At 41.2% G+C, this 11,494-nt stretch overlaps 1 protein-coding gene across 1 annotated transcript; it reads right to left on the bottom strand.

Annotated features, from left to right (window-relative positions):
• Window positions 1-829: 829 nt before the first annotated feature.
• Window positions 830-2,533, bottom strand: LOC109215901. The gene is made up of 3 exons (XM_019380023.1): window positions 2,035-2,533; window positions 1,302-1,915; window positions 830-1,066 (listed from the first exon to the last, which is right to left on the bottom strand). The coding sequence occupies exons 1-3, from the start codon at window positions 2,531-2,533 to the stop codon at window positions 830-832; spliced, it is 1,350 nt and encodes a 449-aa protein (XP_019235568.1).
• Between the last annotated feature and the right edge of the window lie 8,961 nt (window positions 2,534-11,494).

Here is an 11,494-nt window from a genome sequence, read left to right as displayed (position 1 = left end):
ACCATCTAGCATGACCCTTTTCACATAATATCCCTCGCTTTTAACTGTCAGATGCAGGGCTTTGTTGTGGGCGGCCCCTTCCGGGGGCAAATCATTCTTGCTGAAAGAATCTGATTGATTTCAAAAAACCTCTCCGCCATCCTCTCCAACTGTTCCACAGTGGTTTCAATGGGTACATATGCTTCACTGAGGGTTTTGATCAATACATTCTGATGTTCAGTTGAATTCATTAGCAGAGACAACAAAGAGACCTGAACAGGAGACTTTCGGAGCTGGTCAATTATCTCGTAGTCCGCCATTTTCATTTTTCGGAAGAACTCCTCTGCTTCTTCAGCACTCACTAGCTTTTTGAGTGGGAAACGCTTCTTCGTGGCATTATTCACTTCGTCCAGATTGAGGTATTTCTCAGCCGAGTTATTTTCCTTTGCTTCTCCCAAGACTTATTTTCCTCTGTAGGTCACTACTGCCTTGTTGTAATTCCATGGGACGGCAGTGGGATCTGTCATGGGCCTTTGCGGTGCGCGGCCAATAACCACGGGCTCATTCAGCCTTGGTGAAATTACTGGCCCCCGCACCACGTAGGTCCCTTTGGGCACATACATTTTGGCTCCCTTGTTTAGCTTAAACCTTCTTGGAGGGCTCAATGACATCTGTTCTTTCTTTCGGCCTCGGGGAACATAGAGGACGACATCTTTTGAGGGCGCTGCCCCTATTTTGGTTTCCCTTTATTTTCTGTATTCCGAGGGGTTGTTTATTCTTTTTCTCCGCTTTGTCTTGTTTTGCGGTAGCTTTTGGTTTCTTTTCACATCGGCTATGGCAATTATGGCTTTTAGAGCTGGGTCAAACTCCTATCGATCATTCCAATAACCGGCCCATTGTTGTGAGTCGGTAATGGATTGTTGGTTACATTAGGAACATCTTCATCATTTAGCACTATTCGATTTTGTTCTATGAGGTTTTCCACAGCCCTCTTCAGGGTCCAACAGTCATCTGTATCATGCCCTTCCGCCCCTGAGTGGTAAGCACATCGAGTACCGGCTTGTAAGCGGGCGACGCTGGGTTCTGCCTGTTTAGGGTACAGGCTGCAACAAACCCATCTGGACAAGTTTGGGGAAAAGGATGGAATATGACTCACCAATGGGTGTGAAGTTTGGCATCTTGGGTGGTTCCCGGGCACGGAAGTTGTTCTGTGGAGGTCGGGGATTATACTGATCTTGGTGAGGAGGTTGATTTTTGGGAAATGGAGCTCGGTTTTGGTGGAATTGTTATTGTGGCCTAGCATATGGTTGGGCATTCATTACTGCATACGGCTGAGGAGCCATAGCATAGGCTGCATCTTGATGGGGATAATAATATTGTGGGGTGTTTGTGGAGAAGTAATTTCTGGATGGACGGGGTTTTCTTACACTTGAAGTTGCCATTGAAGCTTCTTCCTTCTTCTTCCGGTTTGCTATACCTCCAGACTCGCCTTGAATGGCTTGGGAGGTAGCCCTTATAGCAGACTGACTCAGGATGCGCCCTGTCTTTAACCCATTCTCAACCATTTCGCCAATTTTGATGGCCTCGGCAAATGGTTTTCCCATCGCAGACATCATATTCTGAAAATAATCGGCCTCTTGGGCTTGAAGAAAGACACTGACCATCTCTGTTTCATCCATTAGAGGCTTAACTCTGGCGGCTTGCTCGCGCCATTTGACAGCATACTCTCGGAAGCTTTCCGAGGACTTTTTCTTTAGATTTGACAATGAGTTCCTGTCAGGGGCAATGTCGATGTTATATTGAAACTGCCTCACAAAATCCCGAGCCAGGTCGTCCCAGATATGCCACCGAGATATATCCTGGTCCATGTACCATTCAGAAGAAATACCGACCAAACTTTCTCCAAAATAAACCATAAGGAGATCTTCTTTTCCACCTGCTCCCCGTAATTGGTTGCAATACCTTTTGAGGTGGGCTATGGGATCCCCATGCCCATCATACTTTCAAACTTTGGGGTTTTGAAACCCAAGGGTAGATGCACATGTGGGAACATACACAGGTCAGCGTAAGATACGCTCTTTTGCCCGCTCAAACCTTGTATATTTTTCAGACTCTGCTCCATACTTCTCATTTTTTGAGAAATCTCCTCTTGTTCAAGGTTCTTTGAGGTTTTCTCGTGTCCCGCGGTAAACTCGTACCTGGGTTGCTGAGGGTAGGAATTAGTGGTGAACTGGGTAGGTTCCAGTGGGAAAGATGGTACTTGAAAGGTGAAGGATGACGGGTCAAAGTTTGGCCTTAGCAGGGTGGGTTGTGTCGTGGCTGCAGAAGGTGGCGCAGTGAATATATTGGAGGATGTGCCTGACATCAACACCTGAGGGCGAACCTTAGAAGGTGTTCCACCAAAGTGAGCCGAAATGGTAGGATATCCAAGCGGAGTATTCGGGTAACTTATAGGGACGTTGGAGGTGCCACTTGCCCTGGGAAGTAGCTCGGGGAATCCAGGGATTACACTTGGTGGTTCCTTACCATTAGACCGGGCGTCCCACATTTCCATCATGCGGAGACGCAGAATTCTATTTTCCTCTGCAGCGGCCAATTCGAAGTTGGGATGGCCGAAATCGGACTATCCTCGGGGATAGGAACCGTTGGTAGATGACCCTCAGATGACATTTCAACGCTTCCCTTTGACCTTGTGAAGTAAGGATGTGAAGCCAGAGTACCACAAAACCAACCACCTTACTATAGAGCCTGACTAGGATACAAACACAACAAACCGGTTAGTGCGAGACAATTAACACATAGGGAATCGCACGTTTGGGTGTGATGCACCTATACAGTTAAATGTGTTTCTACATGTTTTGCAACGGTTGCATGTTTCATCCCGGCTTTCGCTTATTTCTCCAATTTTCTTTCTTTCCACTTTGGCTCTTTAATGCTTCTCCTCTTATTTCTATTTTCCTCTCTTTTCTTCCCTCTCTTTTCTTGCTCTGCCCCCCTTTTTTTTCATTTTTCTTTTGGGTTTTTCTTTGACTCTCTTTTTCTCTCTTTTTGGTTTTTCTTTTGGTTCTTTCCTTCCATATTTCTCTTTTATTTGAGTTATTTACAAAATCATGACCGGATCCGATGAGGATTGCCTACATATCACGACGCCACGTGAATCAGATCATTACGTAGTTCAAGAAAAATATGAAAAATAAGGAAACAATTTTTGGGAATTTCGAATTTCCATTAATAAAACTCCTAAATTTTTCTATTACAAAAGACTCTAACATACTCATTTTTGGAATTTTAACAACTACAAACAGACTCAAAACAACAACTGAAGTACATACTCGATAATTGAAAATCATGAATACATAAGTGCTTCGACTCCTGGGGCCCGTGGGACATCATTCGGTCTTGCCACGGGCCTCCATGCAAGATCCCCTTGAAGATGCTCCAGATCACTCATTATTTGGCAAATAAATGTCATAACCGCAGCAAAGAAAGTGGTTCTAGTCATGTCTTCACATTCCTGACACTTCACGACGATGTAGTCGGTAATGGCTCTAACCCTCTCTCGGATGACACCTTTTTCTTGGAGCAAACGCCCGATTTGCTGAGTCCGAGCTTCTAGCACCTGAGTGTCATGATGGTTTTGATTTTGCAACTATTGCATATCTTCCTCCATCTGGGCCATCAAAGCATAGTAATGTTCCCTTTCGGCTTTAAAGTTCCTAGCCTGTTTGGCCGCCTCATTTTCAAGGGTAGTTAGCTTTCTCTTCAGATTGGTGATTGTCCCCTCATATTTTATTTTCATCTGCCGTACATACTCCGCCCGTCCTTCTGCATTCTTTGTTAGCTGTGCTCGGGCTTTTGCTAGACTAGCCTCAGATTTTTCTAAGTCATCTTGACACTCAATAACTTTCTTTTTAAGACCACTTATAAGCCTTTCATCTGCTCAGCCTCTTTCCTGATTTCTAGTAGCTATTTTCATCTTTTGGATCTGAGCCTTAAGGGCTTCGTTTTCCTGAACCAGCTTCTTCTTTTCCCCTTCATCGACAGCAGCTTGGACACCATTGTCAAATTTGAGGTCCCTGATTTGTCCCTCTAGTTTACTTATCTTGGCCCTATAGCTTGCCTCTTTCATCAACCAGTCATGTTGCTCCCGTGAGTCGTCAGTAAATTGCTAGACGTGGGGCCTTTTAGCAGGCCTTTCGGGCTCTCGAGGGATTTGAAACCTTTTACCAAACTAAGTCATGTAATTAGGGTCTACCTCACCTTTAGGTAGATCCCGCACCAGAGTCTTAGGTTCCAAAAATCTGCACTCATTCCAAATTTTACGAACTTTTCCTTCTGGGAATACAACTTTTGGACCCAATTCGACGACTTGTCGGCTTAGATCTTCGTCATGGGGAATAGTTTGAAATCTGCCCAGTTGGCGCAACACCCTGTAAGGAGCATATGGTTGAATGCTCCGGAGACCCATCAGGAGAAGATAGAATACTTCGGTTGACATGTAGATGACTTCAGTGACAGGGAGCCATCCAAAAGTCCACTCAATTTTGTCCGAAGTTAAGGAACTCAAGTGCGCATACCAAGCCGCTGTACCTTTTGGAAATTCAACACCCGCCACTCGGTTTTCATACTCTTCGATGCAATTCAGACCAGTCATGCCGTAGTTCATATACCCGATACGGTGATAAAGATGTTCTTGTATCCACAGTTGCAGTAGCAGGTTACAACCCTGGAAAATCTTCCCCTTTCTCGGTAGATGGTTAAGGCTCGGTAAATCTCAGCTAAGATCATTGAAATAAGAGTGCTATTAGCTTTCTTAATCATGACATCAACCATTCCCACGAGACCTAATTCTATGTTGCCGTCTTTTTTCGGACAGATTATGACACCCAAGAATGCTACTATAAAGGCCAAACCCCGCCGTGCCTCCCATTTATCTTTGTTTCCCGCATGGGTCAGACCAGTATCAGGTGCTTCAAAACCGTGAGGATTGCCATAGCGCTGGTACAAGAATTAGAAAGTGCAAAACCCTTCAGATAAATTCCTATCCTGAACCTCCCGACTGATGCTCAACAGATCTAGAAACTTGTGAGCAGACACTGTTCTTGGCGATACCGGGTACCGACTTCTGAGGTTCCCACTAAGGCCGGCATATCCCACAATTTCCTCCAGTGTGGGAGTGAGCTCAAAATCAGAAAAGTGAAACACATTGTGAGTCGGGTCCCAGAAAGGTATCAAGGCTTCAATCACATCCAACCTTGGCTTAATTTTCAGAAGTCCCACGAGACCACCCAAAACTTTTAACACAGTCCCTCTACTGACTTTTCGTAAGTCGTTCCACCACATATGGAGCTGTAAGGGGATTTCATCAAGAGTTGCGAAGGGTTCATTTTCAATTGTGCTCATCCTGTACATTTATTAGGGTGATTTAGTTTAAAGAATCATGATTCATTTGACTCAAGAAAAAGCTATCAAATTTTTTTTTCCAAAATTTTCCTTTCAAGAATAAAAACCCGGCTTTGCAAATACGGCCCTTCAGCACTTTGGGAAATAAGATTTTAGGGTTGTGTTTGCTAACCAACCAAAAATTTGAAAAAGAGACCATAGGTGGCTGTTCTTGCAAAAATAGCCTTCTGGCGTCCTTTTAGGTACATTTGGCTATTTTAGACAAGAATAGCATCACCTTACTTATTTATGGCAAAATACTAAAATTTTGTTCTTTTTGGGTTATTTTTTAAAAAATGAAGTTGGACCCGATGGGGGTTGCCTACGTATCCCACATCCGGTGAGAATCAAACTTGTGTAGTTCGGGCAGATTTGACATAATAAAAACAATACTAAATATTTTCTTTCTTTTTTTCATCATTTTTTAAAAAAAAAAAACAAACAAACTTTTTTTTTTCTTTTTTCAAAATTTTGGCAGAGTTTCGGTATTTTTTGGACATCGGGTTTTTAAGAACAGGTAATTATCTCTCTAGCCCTCCAATTGATTTTTCTTTTTCCCAACTTTTCTCCTATTATTCATAAGCCGGTCAACATGCAAATCCGAAGCAAATAAATGCACAAGTAGCAAGTAGAAATGCATCAGGATGGTCTTTTCATTTCGGGTACAACTGTCCTAGACGGACCCAACCCCTGTGTTGAGTCCCCTAAGTCAAATGCACGTGATGCACACAAGCGTTCCTACTAGGGATCCGGCATGAGGTTTTGTTATACTAGGTTTAAAACCCTGCGTGTATTGTTCTAGACCTGGCTTACCCGAGCGGACAGCTCGAGCCAAGGGGGGGCAGCGTACCGGGAATACAGAAGCTTCACCGGCTTTGCAACTTGTCCGAACCTCGTTCTAAAATTGGGATAAGACTCTAACAGAAAAGAAGTTACACAAAGTGCACACTTCCCAGATGATTTAGAAGACTCAGAGAGAAAGGGTTTCGCAGCAACTTATATACAATCCAAACAATATTAAAGCGGTAAAAGCGACATTTAGCACATTAGGCTCAACATGAAAAAATCAGATAAAACAAGCCAACTATAACAGTTATTCTAAGCTCGAATTCTTAAACCCTGAACCGAAGTTCTGGGTTTGTTTCCCCAGCAGAGTCGTCAGAGCTGTCACACCTCCTTTTTTTACACACCCCGAAAGGTATATAAAGGGAGTTTTTCCAATTTAAGTGACATTATTCGAAATGAGATTATTTATTTATCAGAGTCGCCACTTGGGATAGTTTATTTGGTGTCCCAAGTCATCGGTTTATTTGAATCCCAAATCGAGGAAATTTCGACTTTCCTTTTGAAGTCTGCGAACCAGAAATTCTGAATAAGGAATTCTGTTAACCCGGGGGAAGGTGTTAGGCATCCCCGGATTCCGTGGTTCTAGCACGGTCGCTTAAACTATTATAATTGGCCTATTATCTGATTTTAATATATGTTTTAGCCTATGGTATATTTTTAACTTATTAGACCGCTTTTTAATTATTTTTTAGGAAGATTCAACGTTATCTAAAACACGTCTTGAAATTTTACATGAAATGCACCCGCGGTCCACAACACATTTTATCTAACATTGTTGAGATTTGGATTTGGGTCACATGAAATGCACACCCGAGTTTAAGGAAATTAATTTAAACTACGCGCCTAAAGCAACTACGCACTTTCAAGTTTGTGAGGGCCACGGAAAATTCAATTAAATGGCACACCTCGATTTTTAAAGGGTTAAAATTAATTAAGTGAGGGCCATGAGTTTTGAGATTTTATTTGGCATGGCACACCTCGATTCCAATTTTAAAGGAAGCTCAAACTAAGCTTTTGAGGGCCATAAACTATATCTTACCTAATATGGCGCGCCTCAAATCTAATTGTTTAAAAGACTTCTTATTTAAGATTATGAGGGCCATAAGCTATTTGTGTTATCTAATATGGCACACCTCAATTTAAGAAAAACTTAATTAATTAAGGCTAAAAGGGGCTTCAGATTTTTTTAAAACATGCCTGTTACGGACAAAGCTTCAGCAACAAATTAAATAGGGAAATGGGTTCAAAAGAGTCGGCCCAAACACAATGAGGCCTGGAACTCCTATCTCCAAAGGGTCTCAAGGTTTAAGCCCAAAGGGAACCCAAATCTGATGGAAGGCAAGTATTGAAAATCTGGGACTCAATATGAATGCCGTGTGCGTGAGGTGACGAGTACGTACACGTGCTAATTGCTGGAAAACCATATTTACATTAAGTAAATATTTGTGTTTCCTTTTTTTGTTGAACACTACTTGCAATTAAAAGCCTACTATTTAGTTTAGGAAAGCATGCCTTAGTGACTTAATTGTTCTATCTGCTTAAACTGTTTACTTAAATTCTGTGCAGCATGTTAGAATAGAAATATCTGCTTTTCTTGGTACGAATTTGGATAGAACTTTAGATTCTTCTTGAGACTGTTGTCGGTTTACTTTGGGACTACGGAACGATATCTCGGGAGATCCCCTTGCATGTTTACTTTGGGACTACGGATCGGTATTCCGGGAGACGTATTACCCCCCCCCCCCCCCCCCCCCCCCCGCACATTTATATTTGGGACTACGGGACGACATCCCGGGAGATCCCCCTGCATATTTATGATTTGGTCTGCGGGACGATATCTCGGGAGATCCTCTGGATATTTATGTTTGGGACTACGGGACGATATCCTGGGAGATCCCCTGTTGCTATCTCTGTGTACTGAGTTATATTTTTTCTGTGATTTTATTCGTTATCGACTGTTAGTATTTTAATTGTATTGTCGCATTTCATACTGTTTTGCCTTGTTTTATATATACAACCAGTAGGGCCCTGACCTTCCTCGTCACTACTCGACCGAGGTTAGGCTTGGCACTTACTGGGTACCGCTGTGGTGTACTCATGCCCTTTCCTACACATGTTTTTCGTGTGCAGATCCAGGTTCCTCTGCTCAGCCGTTCTATCAGTGAGGCGGGCAACATTTGAGACTTCGAGGTATATCTGCCACGTCCGCAGACCTAGAAGATTCTTTCTATTCTTTCCTTTAGCTTTAGACTTCCTGTATTTACTTTTGATTAGACATTCTGGAGTTAGAACATTATTTAGTTCCCATAGCTTGTGAATTCATGAGATTTCGGGTTTTGGGAATGTTTGGCCAGTTGAGAGCGTGCTATTGTATATGCCGAGTGGCATTTTAAACTCCTTTATTATGTTTATAATCACTTCTGGCTAGTTTTGTATTTTATTTCCTTTTTCCGAAATTTATTAGGCTTACCTAGTCGTAGAGACTAGGTGTCGTCATGACAGTTCACGGAGGGAGAACTTGGGTCGTGACATATGTATATGTATGAATTCCCTTGTTTGTATATTTAGGTGCATACCCTTTGATTTTGTTTGTGCAAAGGAGTATTTTGTAAAAGGTATAATTCTACACTATATTTATGAATTTCCCTTATTTAATTTAGTTTTTATATATTTAGGTGCTTACAATCTGTTTTCTTTTTCGCATGTCATAGTAATAGACTTCTATGTTTTCATCAAAGAACAGCATTAATTAGGAAAAGAATTAAATCAGATTTAAACGTAAGTGTAAAAAATTTTGCTTTTAATTCATTGAGTCATTGTGCGCCGAAGTTCTCAATCTTTTCTCCCTACCACCATCATCTGTGATTTCTTCTATTATTGTTAAAAGTAGTTATATCGAAAACGTATCCTCATTCTCATTATTTCCAATTTACATTGATTATTTTACTTTATTTTCTACATTGTTCAATTTTCATGAATTAATATCCAAAAATAACTTTGACTTTCAAACTCCACATGAAACTTTCGTTCAATTTCTAGAATATGCTTTCCTTTATTTTAACACGACTAAAATGTTTCATTCCCCAAGATTGGTGATGTCGGTCAGTTTGACATAGAGTTAACTCTTTATTATCTCCATTAGAGAGCACAAAATATTAGTAATAATCAGTTTAGGATAAACTAAAAATTAGACTCCTTTATCAGTTTAAGATTTCGTCTTTTTCATCCTTGCATTTTTTCGCACCGTTTGTTGCATTCATTCATTGTAATTTTGTATCTTTAGAATAGAAAATTATTTCGAATCTTCATAGCCCATATTTACCTATTACATCCGTTAGATATCAAAATAAAAAGCAACACAGTGCGATAGCGATTACAATTTTGTATTGTGTTTTGATAATAGGCTAGATTCATGTAGTTTGGCGACTATTTATGCCCTAACTTAACTATGCTTCACTGTTCTAGGAAGGATAAATGACGATAAAATGGCTCTAATTGTGAATTTTATGTTTTGCAGGAGCAAGTCGTGCTTATGAGAACTTAGGACAGTGTTGGAGCTAAATTAAAGCAAGGAAAGCCCCTCGGAGTTGAGTACGTGTGAAAGAAGAAAGAAAAGAAGAGATAAGTAGCTGATCCACTCTAGTGTGGGCCAAGCGCGGCCTTAGCGCGGCCATGCTAGAGCAGAAGAAATGGGACAGTGTAGAACGCCATTTGCGCGGCCCATGCGCGGTTCGAGCGCGGCCGCTCTAGTCACTCTGAAATGCGGAAATTTTAGGGGTAAACTTGGAAGTTTGGGGGAAATTCCACTTAACCAATAAGAGGTCCAGCTCGCCCAAAAAGAGGACATCAAGGTTCTTATAGTTTTGTTCAAGGCAAGAAGATGCAAGAGGCAAGGAGGATAATTCGGCATCGAGTTCTACCTTTCTTCCTTTTGTTTTTATCATTCATGATGAATTTTGTTGTTGTTATTATGTACACAATTATGAGTAGCTAATTATTTAGTCTAAGATGGAACCTGTTGAGGGATGAACTTCTTGTTGTGTTAATATAGTTTGCCCAGTTTAATCTCTATTTGTTCAACTACGTTCTTGTTGTAGTTAATTGATAGGATCCTTAATTAGCTGTGCCTATTTAATATGTATTACTCGGTAGAGAGTGCGTATTTAGGTAGTTGTTGAACAACACCACTCCCAAAGTATATGAGGAATCAATAACCGAGGGTTTAAAGGTGGGATTAGGGATAACGAAACCTTGGGTGCGATCTAAGTGAGCTGTAATAAAAGCTAGCTAGCGTAACACGGGAGAGTGCGTCTAGTAAATTATCGTAATTACTCGGGAGAGATGTACGGTAGTAAGAGTGTTCATGATCGATAGAGATGATTAGGAAAATCTATACGAAACATAACAGGAAAGGATTCCATCAATGGGGAAAATCACAACCTTTGATCCTTCGCTTATTTGTTTACAACTCAGTCATAGTTAGCTTTTAGTTTGCTTAATTTTATTGAGTTATAGTTAGTAGAAATATCATCAAGTGTTATTCAAAATATCTAGGAAGTTGATTACGGAGAATTCAGTGAGTCTGACAAAAGTAATTGGTAGGTTAATTCCCTGTGGGATTCGACTCTGGGCTAAATACCCGGATTATATTTGCAATGACCGCTTAGTCCTTTTTATAAGACATAGTTGGGCGTGATCTAATTTTGACATCGTTGCCGGGGAATTAATGGTGTTATCAATTACAGTTGAAAGAAATATAAAAAATTCTTAGTGTAGTCAATTTTCTTCATTTTCAATCCATACATTGAAATTTTCACGTTTGCTAACTTGGTTGTACAGGTGCATGCCTAGAGACTCATCGAGAACTGGTGAAGTATTTGAAGCATTATCAGATCCCGAGAAAGTTTTCAAGGCCTTGAATCGGGCCAACCGGAAAAACTAACAACAACAATCAACTGAACAACCTGAACCAAACATAGCTGAGCTGGTAAACAACAGAAACAACAACGGGGATAACGTGGTAGACCCAGCTGCGCAGGTAGTGGCGCCTCTTGTGCTAGAGGCTCCTCTATATGACTGGGCACAACTCACAACAGAGAATTTGTCCACAGTGATAGTAGTCCCGCGGATACAGGCTGACTCTTTTTAAATCACAAACAACATGCTGCACTTGTTGCAAAACAAGAGACTATTTTCGGGTTATACATTGAAGATCCTCAACAGCACT

This window comes from Nicotiana attenuata, unplaced genomic scaffold (assembly GCF_001879085.1).
Source record: "Nicotiana attenuata strain UT unplaced genomic scaffold, NIATTr2, whole genome shotgun sequence".
NCBI lineage: Eukaryota > Viridiplantae > Streptophyta > Magnoliopsida > Solanales > Solanaceae > Nicotiana > Nicotiana attenuata.
Note: the sequence above shows the minus strand (reverse complement) of the source record. Positions and strands in the feature narration are given on the sequence as shown.